The sequence below is a fragment of the Octopus bimaculoides genome, chromosome 6 (assembly GCF_046866305.1).
Source record: "Octopus bimaculoides isolate indiv1 chromosome 6, ASM4686630v1, whole genome shotgun sequence".
Classification (NCBI taxonomy): domain Eukaryota; kingdom Metazoa; phylum Mollusca; class Cephalopoda; order Octopoda; family Octopodidae; genus Octopus; species Octopus bimaculoides.
Window position 1 is genome coordinate 110103453 of NC_142933.1, and position 19640 is coordinate 110123092.

Consider the following 19640-nt stretch of genomic DNA (forward strand, 5'->3'; position numbering starts at 1 on the left):
GTGGTGGCGGCGGTGGTGGTGGTGGTCGTCGTCGTCGTCGTCGTCGTCGTCGTGGCGGCGGCGGCGGAGGCGGCGGCGGAGGCGGCGGCGGAGGCGGCGGCGGAGGCGGTGGCGGTGGATAGGGAGGTTAGTGCAACGTTCCGACTAAAACATTTTATCTTTCCGAGTTTAAATCTTGATCGAAAAGACTTCTAGTTTTATCCTCCTGGGACTGATTAAATAAATATTCTGCGTGTTACAAATTGGTGGTGGGGGTAGTGGTGATGGTGTTCAAGTGTGAGAAATCCTCAGATGCAACTCAGGAGGATGCAAACGGTGGAGCAGCGACGTATTTTAGTTGGGTCCATTTACATGATTGGTAAGGAAGCTTTCTCGTTTTTTTTCTTTATTATAGACATGAAGCCTTAAATATAGAAGGGACACCACAAGGACAGACAACACAAAACGTGGGGTCCATACAACACTTAACGAATGAATTATGAATATAATGATAATGCAATGGCTTTCCTACCCCCCAAAGTAGGGAGTTCCATTTTACTGTTTTTACAATCAATAATTATATCCAGTTTGTATCGTGTTTATACCAAAAAAGGTATTAACTCTTCGAATGTTATTACAGATGGTAATTCGTCGTATCTAAATCGTAATGTCGTATTCTCTATCCTAGTGGAGGCGCAATGGCCCAGCGGTTAGGGCAGCGGAATCGCGGTCATAGGATCGCGGTTTCGATTCCCAGACCGGGCGCTGTGAGTGTTTATTGAGCGAAAACACCTAAAGCTCCACGAGGCGCCGGCAGGGGATGGTGGCCAACCCTGCTCTACTCTTTCACCACAACTTTCTCTCACTCTTACTTCCTGTTTCTGTTGTGCCTGTAATTCAAAGGGTCAGCCTTGTCACACTGTGTCACGCTGAATATCCCCGAGAACAATGTTAAGAGTACACGTGTCTGTGGAGTGCTCAGTCACTTGCACGTTAATTTCCCGAGCAGGCTGTTCCGTTGATCGGATCAACTGGAACCCTCAACGTCGTAAGCGACGGAGTGCCAACAACATTCTCCATCCTATCTCCAAATATTTTTCTCAGTCTTGCTAATCTCTCGTCTTCATAGTCTTCTGCTTTCATATTCCGGTTCTACTCCTTGTCGGCCAGCTTAATCCTTATTACGCCTTTCATCTTGGAAATTCTTTCCTCTATTTCCACACTCTTCCCGTACTGCACTATCACTCTTTCGATAAGATAAGGTCACTTGGATATGGAATAACCATGTTTCTTTTCTCTTTTAATAATGCTTGTTGTTCTTATTCTTGTTCCAACCATGGATGCCTCTGCGTAGTTATTCGAGTTGTTGTTTACTTTCTAAAACAGTAAGAGGAGAGGGATGCTAGCACATCACCCTGTACCCACATTTTTCCCATCCACATTTTTACCATATGGGGCCCTAACAAAATCCGATAATAGGTATAGATGCAAATCTATCTAATTACTTGTCTCTTTCTAAAATCAGGCATAACTTGGCGATCGGTCGACTTGGCGATCGGTCGACTTGGCGATCGGTCGACTTGGCGAACGGTGTTGGAACACTGTTCTTCGTCTTGTTAGAGTGTGCTTGGTAGAGTGTGTTTTACCAAAGAGATTGGTTATTTTTAATGCATTCACGAATGTTATGTTGCGCTTTGCGTCGCGGCATAATCTGAGAGCTGAACGGCACCGTTCCTTTCGCACTTTTCAAACAATCCTTCAATAGCACCAATGCGGTTTCTGTCACCACCAGCCATCTTTCTCCTGGATGCTGCAGTTGGTTGCATGCCAATTGTCTTCATACTGACCAGAGATTTTCGGCAATTCAAACTTACCGCTAACCAGCGCATGTGTTCAGTATCGATGAGAGAACAATACAAGATTCTGAATGAGAACACAATACAAGATTCGCATGACAATCGGGAGGGTCACCATTTTGAATGCCAATCTTTATTAACTTGACAACAAGGTCAAGGTGAGTTCTGATTGGCTGTATGCAAATGAGTTCATTACTGAGGTCCGGAACTCACGTGGGAGAAAAAATATCACGCGCCGAGGCGGCCCTTCCGTTTGCCACCCCCGGATCCCACAAAAAGCACATTGCCTACTGCAATATCCTACAACAGGATGAAAAGTGCAGTCCCTTTAGGTGGATGTAAACAATGTGGACCGCACCCCTCCTTTTGTCTTTTTTTTTTTTTTACAGAGTCCTCCATTTTCGAGTACGGAGATTCTGAAAAAAAAAACCGCATTTAGAATTTTTTTATTTATTTATTTATTTATTTGCGAAATACGTAGAGAAATACGGAGTTATGATTCTAAAGAAAAAAAAATTCTGAAAATTAAAGAATTTGGGCGGGTGGGGATGGGGTGGAGAAATTATAATTTTAAAATGCCGTTTTTCTTTCTTTTTTTTTTTTTTTTTTGCAGGATCAGAATCTCCGTACTCGAAAAAATGGGGTATTCCGTAAAAAAAAAAAAAAAATTAAAAGGGGTGCGGTTCACATTCTTTACATCCGCCCCCTTTTAGAAGTGCCACCCGGGGAGGACCGCCCCTTCTACCCCCACCCGCAGCTATGCTTGTATGTCGATAAATGACAGAGATCCACCACCACTATTACATTTCCATCAATTACGTTTTTTGTTTTTTTTTTGTTTTTTTCCTTCGTTATCTTATTTTGGCCGATAACGAAAACCCCTTATGTACTTTCAACCTTTTGTCCTTATCTCACTTTTCGTTAACCGATGACAGCATAACACAAAAGTCACATACAACCTCCATACCTCCTCCATATCATATCATCTGTCGACATCTTCATACCATCCTCCTCACCACCTTAATACCATCTTCTGAGAGATCGACTTTCAAACCGACTTTCAAACCAGATCAGCTTTTACCAACCGACAAGAGAGGAGCCTCATCATGACTGTTCAACCGACAAGAAATAACAGCCAGATCTTCCTTAAACCACACTCTACTGACTTAAAACTGGACACACAGTGTAATATAGTCCGGGTTATACAATTTATGAAAACGGGCTGGATAGTCACGGCTGGAAGGAGTTTTTTTATATCAGAAGTCAGCTTGGTCAGCACCGACTCGGGGCTAAACATCAACATATTCTTTTCTACTCTAGATACAAGGCCTGAAGTTTTGTGGGAGGGGCCAGTCGATTAGATCGACCACAGTACGCAACTGGTACTTAATCTATCGACCCCAAAAGGATGAAAGGCAAAGTCGACTTCGGCGGAATTTAACTCAGAACATAGTGACAGACGAAATACCACTAAGCATTTCGCCCGGTGTGCTAACGATTCTGCCAGCTCGACCCCTTATTCGATGTAGGTTTACATCAGTAGTACTCAGCCTTTCATTTTGCCTATAGACCCCTTCGGTTCCTAGTCTACTCGGGTGGGTCTTCACAGCCGTTCAATGTTTTTAACAAAATCCTGTTATACTTTTATAATTAAATATAAGGAATTCCATTAAAAATTACTAATTATAGGCTTCTTAAGCACACGGTTCCGGGTTCAGTCCCACTCCGTGGCACCTTGGGCAAGTGTCTTCTGCTATAGCTTCGAGCCCACCAAAGCCTTGTCAGTGGATTTGGTTGACGGAAACTGAAAGAAGCCCGTCGTATGTGTGTGTGTGTGTATTTGCGTGTCTGTGGTTGTCCTCCCACCATCGCTTGACAATCGATGTTGGTGTGTTTACGTCCCCGTGACTTAGCGGTTCGGCACGAGAGACCGATATAATAAGTATTAGGCTTACGAAAACAAGTCCTGGCGTCGATTTGTTCGACAAAAGGCGGTGCTCCAGCATGGCCGCAGTCAACTGACTGAAACAAGTATGAGAATATTTACTCAAAATATATTACTCTTTTTACCTGTTTCAGCCTCGCGGAGCTTTAGGTGTTTTCGCTCAATAAACACTCACAACCGCGATCCTGTGACCGTGAGTCTGCTACCCTAACCACTGGGCCATTGCGCCTCCACATATATATATATAACAAAAGAGGGTGTGTATTTCCACATTGGAACAAATAGAGGGAGATTTGTTGTTCGAAATGCAACTGAATTTTAAAACTTTGTAATTGTTTTTAAATAAATTTATTTATATACAAACCAAACTAGTTTCAACAATATTTTGTGTTTATCAATAGTAAAAATTTAAAATAGCGAGGTAGAAAAACAGGTTTAAAGGTTCAATGTTTACAAGATTCAACAATATCAAATATGATTTAAATGTTCACAACATAAAAAATATGGGCCATCTTGTTTAAATGCACAAAATTCAATCGTGTTAATAGTGATCAATAAAAAATGTGGATCACCAAAGTTCGGTCATAATGGGTTAAGAAGGAGAAAAACAAGGAGGAAATGAAGATAGTAAAAAAAGGGGGGTTTTGTTACAGTTTCTGTGATTCTTTTTCCGTCGTGTGCGGGGATTTTCGCTTGTAACAGCTTTTTTCGCTTGTAACGGGTTTGATTTTTTATTCGTTTAAGTACTGATGACGTCTTATTTTTCTAGTGGTCAAGGTTGTCGTTCTTCCTGTTTGGTTTTTCAGTGGGGAACGGTCATCGGCTGTTCCAGTTGGTTGATTATCTTAAAGCTTTTTGAATTAAACCGCAACTCCAATTCGCCATACAATAACACCATACAAACACCAGTTGCTGACGTCACCTAACTCTAGACCAATGGAATTTTACCTACGATCAAAAGCGAACTTCAGTAAATACAACAAAATGACCCTTTTTTACACGATGGAAAAAGAATCACAGAAACTGTAACAAAACCCTTTTTTTTTACTATCTTCATTTCTCTCTCTCTCTCTCTCTCTCTCTCTCTCTCTCTCTCTCTCTCTCTCTCTCTCTATCTATCTATCTATCTATCTCTCTCTCTCTATATATATATATATATATATATATATATGCGCGCAAAAGTAACTGTGTAGTAAGAAGCTGGCTTCCCAGCTACATGGTTCTGGGTTCAGTCTCACTGCGTGGCACACTGGACAAGTGTCTTCTATTATAGCCTTGCGTCAACTAAAGCCTTGTGAGTGGATTTGGTAGACAGAAACTGAAAGAAGTCCATATATATTTGTGTCTGTGTTTGACAACCGATGTTGGTGCGTTTACGTCCCTGTAATTTAGTGATCCGGCAAAGGAGACCGATAGAATAAGTACTAGAAAGAATAAGTCCAGGGGTCGATTTGTTCGACTAAAGCCGATGCTCTAGCATAGCCGCAGCCAAATGACTGAAACCAGTAAAAGAATAAAGAATGATGTGTGTGTGTGTGTGTGTGTGTGTGTGTGTGTGTGTGTGTGTGTGTGTGTGTGTGTTAGTCGTTATGCATATCTTACAAAGTCCAAATCATAAATCGTCTGTCTTGCTGTCTTGAAATAATACCGGAAGTTTGAGGAATGTAATATTGATGCCATCAATCGAAATCTTTGTAAAACTGGACCAAGCTGTACTTGTAAATGCCTCTGTGACATTTACTGTGTCACAGCCAGGTGGGGTGGGGAATCACCATCATTCCCCTCCCACACGCATCAGCTGACATACACTATCTGTTTGACATTAAAACGTCTGACTATAATCCCACACTTTATGAATTTGACCTGTTAACCAAGCAAAAAAAAAAAAAAAATCATCAAGATTCTGGTGAAGTTGTCAAGTTTGGTGGACACTATGATGTTGGTAGCCCGGTTTCGATACTCGGTCGAAACGATTTTATTTATGTTTCTTAATGATCTTAGAGAGACTTCTGACGGTTTACTGTGCTTGAGAAAACACATTAAGCTAAGTAAAATCGTAGCTGTCCATGTATACAGCCATGTCGTCCATATTCCTCACTCAGCCGACAGATTCTAGAGTTGGTGCCACGTAAAAGCGCCTGTAACGGTTTATCGTAAAAGCGCCCAGTACCCTCTGTAAAGTGGTTGGCGTCGTTAAGAAGGGTATCCAGCCATAGAAACCATTCCAAAAATAGACAGATGGAACCCGAGCAGCTCTCCACTGGCCAACTTCTTTGCGGTTCAAATCCCGACGTAGCGAAGTTTGCGGTTCATTCTTTTGAGGTCGAATAGCAGAAATGTTCGGGAAGTGGACCAAATTCTTTGCTATATTTGTTCTGTTTTTTTTTACGTTCCAATTCCTTTTGGCATGGCAAGAATTGTCTGTATTAAGTTGAGAAGGAGGAGTTTTCTAAAAATCACTGAAGAAAAGCAACAAAAAACCATCTTAGAATTCTTCAGCAAAATAACTATCTTAGAATTCTTCAACAGAATAACCATCTTAGATTTTTTATCAAGGTAGTTACCAAGTTGGCCAAACAGTGGTACGATTGTAGTTTCAATGCATGAGGTCGTAATTTCAAATCGAATTTGAAATTATTTCATTCTCATATTCTTGAAGATTACTTTAATGTCTTTGAGAAAAAAAGGCTGAAGATTACATAATCGTCTGTCTTTTATCTCAGTCTTCCCTCATTCACACACACATAAACTGGTTTCAAAGACTCGATATTAGGAATGTTGATACATCTGGCTTTCTCCAAGAGTAATAGGGATGCAGACAAAGTGTTTTCAAGCAGGAATTGAAACCATATCGTGAAATTCAGATTCGAGTTGGGTCGTTTCCCCATCATTGGACTTCATGTAACATACTCTGGGCGTATCTTGGGAGGAACACATCTCACGCCATGTTGTGCCTACGGGGAGATTCGAACTGAGGATTCCAAGTTAACCAGCTTCAACACATCTTAGCTGATAGCCTGGAACCGGGTTCCTTTGGAAATATAATTTCTTAGAAAAAAATTAATGCATGAGAATGGAGAAAGTGGTTGTAAGGTGTTTGTTCATTTCTCAAGTTGCTAACAGCAACCGAAGTGAAATAAAATAAAGTGAAATAGCTGCGGGTTGGTAGTGAAACCAGAATGCAGATTTCGCTCATAGTAAGCTTACTTCTCTCGCTAGGTCTTTCGCCTTGGGTTCTTCAATGGAATGGTTTCAAAGTTTGGCACAAGGCCAGCAATTTTAGTGGAATTGGGAAGCTGCTCAATTACCTCGACTGCAATGCTCAACTGGTACTCATTTTAAGGACCCCGAAACGAGGAAACGTGAAGATGACCTCGGCGGAATTTGAACTCAGAACGTAAGCAGTTGGAAGAAATCCCAGCTAAGCATTTCGCCCGACCCACAGACGATTCTATCAGTTCGTCGCCTTCTTACCCTATCAAAAACCATCTCTGGAAACAAACACAGACCTTATATGTGCACCGAGGTAGAGAAATAGGAAGCGCTGACGGTCATGCGTTTTGTTTTCTTTCGTGTGATTAGCAAAGTGGGTGGATGGGTGGTAGGAAGGTTTATTTCGGAATCGAAAACCGGCTTCCGTTGCAAAGATGCTGTTTTTAGCATCGCTTTCGGTAAATCGGTACTTTCCCTGTATAAACCGTTCATGCAAGTGTGCATTTATAAACAGATGGCACTTACTATGCATGTGTAATTCTATGTAATATTATTATTATTATTATTATTATTATTATTATTGTTATTATTATTATTATATACTGTTTTATCTGTAGGTTGTTTCCTTGTGATTTGTTTTCTCTTTGTTTGTTTTTTTTTTTTGTTTTTGTTTCGCTGTTACTCTAACAACGAACAAACGAAACTCCAGACAAAAGCATCACGCCCACAAAATGTTGACAGGCAAAACCCCACCCCCCACCCCAATCTGGTTCGGCTCGCCTACCTATAAACTCACTTGTGTATTTTTGTCTCTCTCTGATCTTATTACAGCACCATACAGAAAAGTGTCAGTCAGTTGATTCAGTATAAAAAGCAGAAACAACACAGCAGACTCTCTCAGCGCTTCTCTTGTTAACAGAAGATTTTCTCCACCAAAGTACATACTACAGCCGCTCCTAGAAAAAAACCAAAAACCTGCAAAACATGTGTGCTGGTACTTGGGGTTACGGAGATGATAATGGTAAATAGTATTTTGTTTTTTGTTTTTTATTACTTCTGCTGTGTATAATTATGTTTGTAGCCTATGTGTTTAATGTATAATATGAGCAGGTATATGATAGGATTGGCCAGTTTTTTGTTCAGTGTATAGGAAATGCGTAAAAATGCACATACCAGCAACAACAACAACAACAACACACACACACACACACACACACACACACACACACACACACACACACACACACACACACACACACACACACACACACTTATATAAGGAGAAAGAAATAATTGAATGTAAGTTCGATTCTCGCTAGGTTTTCTTGCAGACTTTTTCTTCTTTCGAAACACTTCCAAATTCATTCATCTAGAAATCTGGAGAATATTTGTTATTGAGGAATAAATTGTTTGCGGTGGTGGTGGTGGTGGTGGTGGTATCTAAAATCAATTGAAACGATTTCTCTATATCCCGGCAGGAATGAACATGTGTGTGTGTATGTGTGTGTATGAATGTGTGTGTGTGTGTGTGTGTGTGTATGTGTGTGTATGAATGTGTGTGTGTGTGTGTGTGTGTGTGTGTGTGTGTATGTGTGTGTGTGTGTAAGATCCAAGGATCAAGGTGTAGGAAGAAAGTAAGGTTCAAGCAATCCGTAGAAAATAGGAAAAGAAAAAAGAACAACTTTCAAGAACAATAGTGGTTTATTGGTGTGGAAGGTTGCGGGGTTTTTTCCAGGGTTGCCGGATTATGCGAATAAAAATCCAAGAGTTAAGGAATGGAGTGGATAAAATCCGGACTACATACATTTCTTAGCGAGCGGAACCTCAGAAGGGGTAAATATCCAAGCGAGGTGTAAACTCCCGGCTAGTCTCCAGGCCCAAGGATCTTCCAGATGGATATCACTGCATATCTTTCCCGTCTTCGTTCTACGGAGTGGAGTCTTAAGTTTTTCAGCTTTTCTCCGTAGCTGACATGTTGCATTGAAAGGATTTTCTTTATGCAGCTTCGTTGGATTACTTCGAATTCCGCCGTTAATTTTATACTGTATGGTGACCGTAGTTGGGAGCAGTAGTGTAAGCGGCTGAGGACATACGCCCTCCAAAGGACCATCATAGCTTCCCGTTCTCTCGTTTGGAAAGTTCGGAGGATCCATCCAGCTAGCCGTCAGGATTTTATTACCAAATTAAGATTATGCACCCGGAAAGATGCATCAGTACTCATTTCGATGCCCAGGTCACGCACTGATTTTGATTCAGGGATTGAGATTCCTCCTGGGCCAGTGTATTCTGTTTGCGTTTTGTTCAGCTTTGTGTGCTGGTAGCACAGGACTTGGAATTTTCCGGTATTAAACTGCATGTTATTATCGTTAGCCCAACGGTATATTGCGTCTAACTCTCATTGCAGATACGCAATATTTCCAGGCTTCTGAATCCCCTGAGAGATTTTTGTGTCGTCTGCATAGCTGGCAAGGGTGGCTATCTGAGCAGCTGAGGGCATGTCTGAGAGGGCCAGAATGGATAGCCGTGGCTCTAAGATTGTGCTCTGTAGAACACCACTTAGTATTTGTGTTTCCTTTGAGGTAGCTCCATTGGCCACCACTGCCTGCTTATCTTCAGATAGTCGTGTACCCACTCTCCAAGTTTTCCGACAATGCCGAGATGACTCAGTTTGTGACATAGCATACCATGGTCGACTTTATCAAAAGCTTTTGCAAAGTCAAGATATGTCAAGTCTACATTTGAGTTGTTGAGCAGCTGCTTTAACACCCAGTCGTAGTTCTGTAAAAGCTGATAGAAAGCTTCTACCTGGTCGAAAACCGTGTAGGGTGTTAGCCATCAAATCATTCTCTTCAAGGAACGCAATTAGTTTCCTGCAGGCTATTCGTTCCATGACTTTGCTGATGTGTGAAATGAGAGAGATAGGCAGATAACTTTTAGTATCTGCTCTGCTTCCTCCTTAGTGGGTAGGGCATATCATTCCCTCCTTCAATTTGTCTGGGAGCTTACCACTTGCAAGGAAGCTCTAAAAAAACTGCAGTGGTTATTTTAGAGCTCGTTCGAATAATTTGAGAAGGATTACTCAGCCACTTACACGTTAATTACTCAGCCACTTACATGTTAATTTCACGAGCAGGCTGTTCCGTTGATCGGATCAACTAGAACCCGCATCGTTGTAACCGACGGAGTGCCACGAATATACATATAATAGTGTAAGTCCTGCGCATGGTTGCCGGAATCAGATTGATTTCGTCTTGGTCAATGAACGCTTTCGAAATTCAGTGCAAAGGGTCAGTACGTAACCAGGATCCGATTGTAACACTGATAATATATTGCTTCCCGGAAAAATCAGATTGAAATTAAAGAAAATCTATCGGAAGAAGACTGCACCTCGACTAAAGTTAAAGCTGCTAAAATTAGACAATGATATCAGGACATGGTTTTGACAAAACGTAATGGATCCGTATGACGGAAGATGACAGTCGGAGGAGAAAGATGAATGGAAATTCCTGCAGAATGCACTGATAAAGGCAATGGAGGAATGGCTTCCGGAAACTGAAAGAATTTTGAAAAATAAGAGATACTTCATAGGATGACTGGCAAAGAATGACCCGGAGATGTACAGACAATTGAACGAAGAGATTCGAAAGATGTGCAAAAATGCAAAGGAAGGGTTGTTATGAAGAGATCGAAGAGCTGGAGGCACGGATGATGCATGAAAAAGTTAGACAGGCTACATTTAGGAATGAGAAAAATCTGACAGGTTGTATTAAAGACGAAGATGGCACAATTCTGATGGCTGATGAGTCGGTCAAGAGAAGGTGGACCGATTACATCAAAGGTTTCTACGCTGATGATGGAAGGAAATAAAAACCAGAGATAAGCAAGCCGATGGATGGCCATATGATTACAGCAGCTGAAATCAAGCAGGCTACGGACAAGATTAAAAGTGGAAAAGCGGCGGGAAATAACAACATCGCGTTTGAACTAGTAAATGCTTTGGGGAGTTTTGGAGTAGAAAGATTAACAGAGATAGCGAACCATGTTTACAACTCGGGGGATGTTCCTGAAGAAATGTTGGAATCAATCTTCATCACCTTGCCTAAAAAGTCTGGAACAATCGAGTGCAAAAATCACAGAATGATAAAAGCCTAATGAGTCATGTGACAAAGATTATTTTGAGAGTGGAATTGAATCGAGTGAAAGGTATTATTAGGGGAAATCTATCAGATGAAGAGTTCGGCTATCGAACAGGAAAGGGGACGAGAAATGTAATTCTGTGCTTGAGGACGTTGGTGGAAAAGTGTATAGAGGAACAAAAAGACTTTAACATCTGTTTTATAGACTATGTGAAGGCGTTTGACTGTGTCAAGCGTGAAGAGTTGGTGAGAATGCTGGAAGAACTCAAGATTGATGGGAAATATCTAAGAATGATTCGAAATTTGTATTGAGACCAGAAAGCAGTCATCAGAGTGCATGGAGAATTGGGCGACTGGATTGACATTCAGAAAGGCGTCCGGCAGGGTTGTATTTTGTCACCTGATTTATTCAACCTGTATAGTCAGAAAGCGCTAAGAAAGATCAAGACAATTGCAGGGCTACAACTGGAGGAAAGGAATTATGACACTCTGAGGTATGCAGATGATATGGCTTTGTTTGTGAACACAGAAGAGAAACTTCAGGGATTTATTAATATCGTGACTGAGGAAAGTGGAAAGCTTAGATTGACGATTAACTGCCAGTAAACCTTTTCAATGGTCTGTACCAAGAAAGCACAGGTACCCGCATGTCGCTTGACGGTGAATGGAACCGGGATAGAGCAGCAGGACAGTTTCATATATCTGAGAAGTTGGATAACATCGGATGGAAGGTCAGATAAGGATATCAAGTGTAGAATTGGATTAGCAAAGAAGACTTTTATGGATATGAGGAGCATTTTTTGTGCAAAGAGAATTGGAATGGAAGTCAAGAAAAGACTATTGAAGTACTACATCTGGTCGGTGCTAACGTATGGATGTGAGTCTTGGACGATAAGCAAAATCATGGAGAAGAGACTCAAAGCTGCAGAAATGTGGTTTTATAGAAAAATTGCTTAGAATCTCGTAGGTGCAGAGGGTGACGAATGTGGAAGTGTTGACGAGGATGAAAGTGAAGAGACAGTTGATGGATAGAAGCAGAGAGAGAGAGAGTGAAGATTTGTTGGTAGTTTTCTCAGACAGGATGATGGAATGGAGTGTTACATGGTGGAGACTGATGGGAAGAAGAGCGAGAGGAAAGCAGAGAATGAAGATGCTCGACTGGATGAAGAAGAGATTGAACGTGCAGATCGAGAAAGACCTGGGTGATGTTGCGAGAGACAGAAATAAACGGAGAAGGAACAATTCATGATTCGTCAAAGACATGAATATGCCATGACACGAGAGAGAGAGAGAGAGAGAGAGAGAGAGAGAGAGAGAGAGAGAGCGAGAGAGCGAGCGAGAGAGAGAGAGAGAGAGAGCGAGAGGGAGAGAGCGAGAGAGAGAGAGAGCGAGAGGGAGAGAGAGAGAGCGAGAGGGAGAGAGAGAGAGCGAGAGAGTGTGTAATTTCGCGCCCAAACCAAAGTCGGATAAAGAATTGCATAAATACAGACAAATCAAAAAGTCTCAAGCTGATAAGATGACAGTTCACAATAATCCAAAAGAGACGTCCTCGAATGAATCCAATAAATACGAAAGAATCTTACGGCTGTTTCTGGGAATGTGCGAAGAAGTGTGTAGGTAAAATCTTTTCAGCTTCATTAATCCATATTTCCTTCATCAGAGAATACGCATGGATCCAGAATTTTTAATAAAATCATAAAATTATTCATGATATTGTAAGAATATGTTTAACCTGTTGTAATTATATACAAGTATAAAAATTTCATAAATTACGGGATTCCAGGTCGTTGAACAAACGCTCAAAGTGTATTATTTCTTATATTTAATTGTTTATGTTATGTTATGTATCCAGACTTTGTGGACACCCTGTATATATATATATATATATATATATATATATATATATATATATATATATATATATATATTGGGTGTGATGATTTCATGTTGAACCATTAATCCAGGCCATTTCATCATATCGAACCGTTAATCTCTACACATTGTTTCTGTTTCCACTTTTCTTTCTTATTCTTTTCTGTTCAAGAGCATAGGCTCGAAACGTCAAAGACTTTTCCAGTCTTCCTGAGAGTTAAACTAATACACCTGCTTTGTTGTTCCTTCACCTGTCTTTGTCCTTTGTTTTCTGTAGATTTGAGCTATATATAATGTGTGTGTGCGCGCGCGAATGTGTGTGTGAATGTATATATGTGTATATGTACACACACACACACACATATATATATATATATGTGTATGTGTGTTACGTGTGAGTGAACAAAAGAAAAGTAGCAATCAATACATTTTGCTGGAGTTCGGGGCCGATTATATTCTCTTAAACTCTGGCCGTTCTCTCCATTTATCGTTTCATGTCTTAACGGCCAGCTGGCAGACTGGTTAGCACTTCGGATAAAATGCTCCGCGACATTTCTTCCTGCGCTTTACATTCTGAGATCAAGTCCCACCGAGGTCAAACGTGCTTTTCATTCAAGTGTGGTCAGTAAAATAAAGTACCTGCCAAATATTGGGGGTCGATGTAATCGACTTGACCTCTTCTTTAAATTGCTGACCTCGTGCCAAAATTGAAATCATTAAATCCGTTGAATAGTTGAAATTTTCATAAGTTGGCAGGATTCTTCCACTTGGAAAATACTGATTACTTGGAAAATACTGATTACCACAAATTTCTTTTTCTTCTTTCCTTAACTTTGTCTTCAGCATTGTAATCGAAATTATACAGAAGGCACCATTCCAATTTTTTTTTTAAACGCATATAATTGATTCCCCTCCACACCAAGAGATAACCATTCGTCCCTTTTTACACTACAAAGTATTGATTGTTAATTACCAGTGGGGGGGGGGGGATTGCATGGAGGTTATTATTGTATCGATTACGAAAAGTTGAAATTACAAACTTAACCTCGATGAGATTTAAACTAAAAATCGAAGAGGAAGGCACAACAAAATGCTGCACTAACATTTTGTTCGATGAACTTTCTCAGTTCTGTCTATCCATTGCCTTCATCATAAATGAATAGCTTAAAAAAAACTTATCTCCAACAACAAATGTAACTGACATTGAGAAAAACCGAGATGAGAAACAAAGAATGTATTTGTTCGTTTGGCCTACCAAGTGTCTTGTGTGTATTCAGAAAGTTTATTTGAACAAGAGCTTATCTCAAAAAACTGGCCTTAACTTCCTTTTCGCAGATAAGAGAGGATGTTACAGTGTTACCAAGAAAGAAGGCCTTATTAAAAGCAAAAAGAAGGCAATACTGCAACGAACTGGTGTTATTTTCTGTATTCTCCGACACTTAAACAGCACAGAAACATAGAATAAACTCAGGCTCAATGAGCCTCGAAAACAGACGGATAAACATCAACATTAACGCCATTAAAAGTAGTAGACATGGCTCTGTGTGTGCGCGCGCACAACGTTCGATGTTAAACTTCTTGTTACATGTTTACATCACCCAGAAGGTGGGTATCTTCATTCATTTATGATGGTATACCATCATTTACTGCTCGGTAAAACTGAGTTAACTGACAATTGTCTTAGTCGTGGGCGCCACAGCACCATTGAAGCAATTCGAACTCTCGACTACAGGCTAGATATTACATTAGACCCTGACGAGAACAGCTACAACTACTTAACAAAGAACATCCGTTGTTTGCAGGTAAAAATAACATTTTGCCAGCATTGTTATGCTGTGATTGTACGATAATGAATTACTGGTTGGTAAGCTCGGCAGATGACATCTGGTTATGTCGTCTGTTTTACTTTCTAGGTTTGATGTAATAATAAAACCTACTTTACTGACAACGTCCCTCCTTGAAAATGTCTGACTTTGACTACGCTACATAAAAAAAATAATTATGGTGATTTATTGAACCCTTTAGTAATGTTGCTACTGATTGCAGAAGAAAAATCTGTTTATAGCAACAGTAGACTTGATTCAACGTAACACGATCTCCTGTAATAGAAGCTGAGGTTTTGTTGTCACAAATAGCGTTGTATCATACAATCGCACACAATCTCCCATTACATTATCTTTTACATTAACCCCGACCTAATCATCGGTGAGGTTGAGGCCTGAATGCAGTAGTATCCGTCTGTTTTCATATTATATACACATATAACAATGAAGGGCACAAACCGAAAAGTATCAGATTAATTAGTCTACGATACGTAATCTCTGTCCTCGTAACTTGTTTTTTTTTCCCCCGAGGACATGATACTAATCTGAACCCCAACCATTTGTATTGAGAAAGCTAACTGTAAGTGGAGCTGTCTCTGTTGATTGCTTGTCGAGGTCCACAAAATCTAAAGTGGGTCACCTTCAGTCGCGAGCACCCGCTGAAGTACTTTGACTGCCCCATGCGTCATCCAGCGCCGGAGCACTTAAGTCTAAGTAAAGATATGCAGTTTTGATCATATTTTGAAGAGCATTTTCTCTTTCACAACTGAAATATTAATGAAATAAACTCGTGAAATAGGAAAACTCAAATATTTATCAGATTAACAGGTATTTGCCCTTGAGGATTATCCCTCATTGCATGAGATCACTAGTCTCAAGAACAATGGAGTTATTTAGATATAAGTGTGTAAGACTTATAGAGACGCTGTACCTCTTGAAAGAATCCAAATTGACGCCATTACGACAGATGAGTTGTTACTTAAAGGAGTCGACCGAATTCGTCAAGAATTATTGAATTTTTTTTTTTTTTTTTTTTTTTTTTGACGGGAGGTGGGTGTATTTTAGAAAATGAATGAAAAATGCTGTCGCAGTTATTTTCAACATTGCGAAGGCACGTGGTTTAGGCATCGTGGGCCCGTTTCAAGTTGCTCTTTTCCTTCTGGCCGAATCGGCGGCAACTGATTGGGATTGAACCCTAGATAAACTGGTTTAAGTGCTACGGAAACCGAGATCAGCTTCAACGTAATGGACGTAAAGCTCGAGACTTAGTCATGATTAATTTCTCGGTCTTAGTATACTGTAATCCCCTAAATTAACATCTTTTTATCTGTGCCATTTCGAGATTAGAAAATTGCTTAAAGACAAACTCTTACAAATTTTAATGAGTTGTCTTGGCCTAAATAAAGTCTGAGTCGCTTTCGGTCATTGCAGGACTGCTTCCATACCTGTCATATAACCAATTATAAAGATTATTTAGTTCTTCAACACAAAGGTCGTTTATTTCGCAAACAGTTTTAATTTATAACTATGTCTAGTAAAGAATATTTTCTTGAACAAAGAACATTTATTTCGCAAGGAATTTATAATTTATTTATTCTAATCACCAAAAATATTGGCTTCAAATTTTGGCACAAAGCCAGCAATTTCGGGAGAGGGGTAAGTCTATTACATCGACCCCAGTGCTCAAATGGTACTTATTTTATCGATCCCAAAAGGATGAAAAGCAAAGTCGGCTTTGGTGGCATTTGAACTCGGCATGTAAAGGACGAAATGCCGCTAAGCATTCTTAGCCAGCGTGCAAACGATTCTGCCAGCTCGCCACCCTCTGATCATCAAAATATTAATTGTACCAGAATTATGTCTAGATTTAGAGAAAGGTAAACCCCTTGTATATCTGGCCCGGTAGTCACATACGTGGCCATTTTATAATGGAAAATAGAATTCATTAATTCTCCCTACCAAAATATTCGCTTGTTTTGTTTTTATAAATAACCAGGCGCAGATGTGGCTATATAGTAAATTTTCTTTCCAGCCGCATGCTTCCGGGTTCAGTCCCATTGCGTGGCGCCTTGGGCAAGTGTCCTCTACTATAGCTTCGGGCTAACGGAAACTGAAAGAAGCTCGACGTATATACATAGTTAAGAAAATGGAGATATTTAATGGATATAAATTAATTTAACATTTTTAATAAGGCCTACAGAATGAAATAAGTTTGCATTTTGGTTATTTAGAGTAAAATATCTTCAGAGCCAATGGACATATGTATTTGTGTGTGTTTGTGTGAGTGTTTGTCTCCTACCATCGCTTGACAAACAGTATTGGTTTGTTTACGTCTCTGTACCTAGCGGTTTGACAAAAGATTCCCATAGAATAAGTACCAGGCTATAAAAAGAAAATAAGTGCTGGGGCTAATTAAAAATTCTTCAAGGCGGTGCTGCAGCATGGCCCCAGCGTGGCCCCAGCGTGGTTCCAGCATGGCCCCAGTATGGCCCCAGCATGGCCGCCGTCTAATGACTGAAACAAGTAAAAGAACATAAAAGAACGCTTCCTTATAATGAAATGGCTGCTCTTCAACTTGGCACTGTCTGCTGGCCAAGAACTTCCTGCTCCATTGTTTTTTCAGTAATTGATCGCTTGTTCCTTCCTTTTTGTTGGTTTCATTTGTTATGGCTGTAAAATTACACAATGGAACAATACGACAGAATAATTTAAAGCACCAACCTTAGCTATCCACGCACACACATTTCATTGTACAAAATAAATCAAATTTTTATTAAGTCTTTGAACGTCTTTCTAAAGCTAGTTGCCAAATGGAAATTAGGCTCTCTCATATAAATACAGGGTTGGCCTAAAGTCACCTGAGAGTAAATCAAAACCATTTAATTCCAAGATCTATTTATGTTTAACAACTGAATGAATTTAATAAAAGCATCTAAATATGAAACATCATGGAAATTGTTCAAATGAAGTCCTTCTTGAGCGACACATTTTCCAATTTGAGGTTAATACAGAATTACAGAGAGTATTTATGGAATTTTGATTTACTGTCGAGTGACTTTGGGCCCAGTCATTGGACTGCGGCCATGCTGGGGCACCGCCTTGAATTTTAGTTGACCCTAGTACTTATTTTTGTTTTTAAGCCTGGTGCTTATTTTATCAGTCTCTTTTGTCGAACCTCTAAATTATGAGGACGTAAACAAACCAGCACCAGTTGTCAAGCGGTGATGCGAGACAAATATGTGCACACAACGACAGGGGGCTTCTTTTAGTTTCCATCTTCCAAATCCACTCACAAGGCTCTTAAGCCGACCTGAAGCTGTAGGATAAGACAGTTAACCAAGGTGTCACGCAGTGGGACTGAACCCGGAACCATGTGGTTGGGAAGCAAGCTTCTTACAACACCTACACTTAAACATATCGCGTTTTATTTAGAAAACAAATATCTCTGGCTGCAGTATACTCAGCACAAACATAATCTATTTTCAACGCAGATGTATTTTCAAGAGATACCACAGCATTTAGAGTACATGTACTCTAAATACTTATTAGAGTACAAATGCACTCTAATACTTAACCTATAGAACACGCTTTTAAGTTCCGTGAAATAATTCCGCTCAGATCCAATGTGGCTTCCATAAGTCTGAAAGACCTGCACCGTTTTTGTACAGATATCGACTTATTAATGAGTTGTAGGCACGTGGTACTTCGTTATGCAATCATGACCAACTATAAGGTGTATTAAATGTTTTCATAAGTCAATACCATGTTCTACTGCGTTAGAAGTGCTTTTCACATTATTTTATTAAGGTTATCTCTACAGATCTTCTATAGAAATTATAACCAGCATTGAGCTTTGCTACGTTTCGCATCGAGACATCAGATGTAAACAAACAACGAGATTGGAGACAAAAATGGGTAATGAGTGTATATGCCATATTTCAGGGGCTTGTTGCCCCTTCATCAGCACCCATCTAAACCATTCTCGACTCCGAACACATTGCTTATATAGCCACCGCATACAGCTTTAAGTTATTGGATATATCAATTTACATATTAGATGCATTCCTGCAGGCTGGTATGCAAACAGTAGTAATTTGTAGGTACGTGGTACTTCGTTATGCAAACACAATATACTATAAAGCCTACTAGATATTCAGATAAGATATCGACTCAGTCACTTCTCTTATGTGTAACCTTGTTAATACTTCGGAGAAGACACGACAGGAAAGCATTGACGACTTCTCGTGTTGCTGTTAAGGACGGTGTGACTGAAAATGTTTAGCAGGGATTTCACTGTTGGTGCATGTAACGCAGCAGCTTTTCAGAAGCTGGTGATTTGTAAAGAAAAAGTTGAGGAATTTGAGAAGTGATACACAGTGGAGACGATTAAATGAGTAACAGGTACATTGGGTAGCTATGAATGGAAGTGTATGAATAAAGTTGGTTCAGTGAGAAAGACACGGCTGGAGAAGCGGTTGAGAGAAGGCAGTCGTAAGGTATTAAAGAGCGTCTGTAAATCTCTCGTGTGGTGTTCATTGGGCTGTAGACTAAATTGTCTTTTAATCTGCCGTGTAGCTTTCACTGGGCTGTAAACTAAATTATGTCTGTTAATCTGCCGTGTAGCCTTCATTGGACTGTATATTAAATTATGTCTGCTAATCTACCGTGTATCCTTCATTGGGCTGTAGACTACATTGTCTGTTATTCTGCCGTGTAGCCTTCATTGGACTGTATATTAAATTATGTCTGCTAATCTACCATGTAACCTTCATTGGGTTGTAGACTAAATTGTCTGTTAATCTGCCGTGTAGCCTTC

The 19640-nt window shown here is 40.1% G+C and overlaps 1 protein-coding gene across 3 annotated transcripts in view; it reads left to right on the plus strand.

Moving 5' to 3' along the window:
* Positions 1–19640, plus strand: part of LOC106879616 (carbonic anhydrase 2) — a 93096-nt gene that overhangs the window by 54010 nt on the left and 19446 nt on the right. For all 3 annotated transcript variants that reach the window (XM_052968610.2, XM_089354434.1, XM_052968609.2), the window contains exon 2: positions 7825–8014. In XM_052968610.2, the coding sequence (XP_052824570.1) occupies positions 7978–8014 (37 nt within the window). In that variant the 5' untranslated portion in view covers positions 7825–7977. The remainder of the gene's footprint in view (positions 1–7824; positions 8015–19640) is intronic.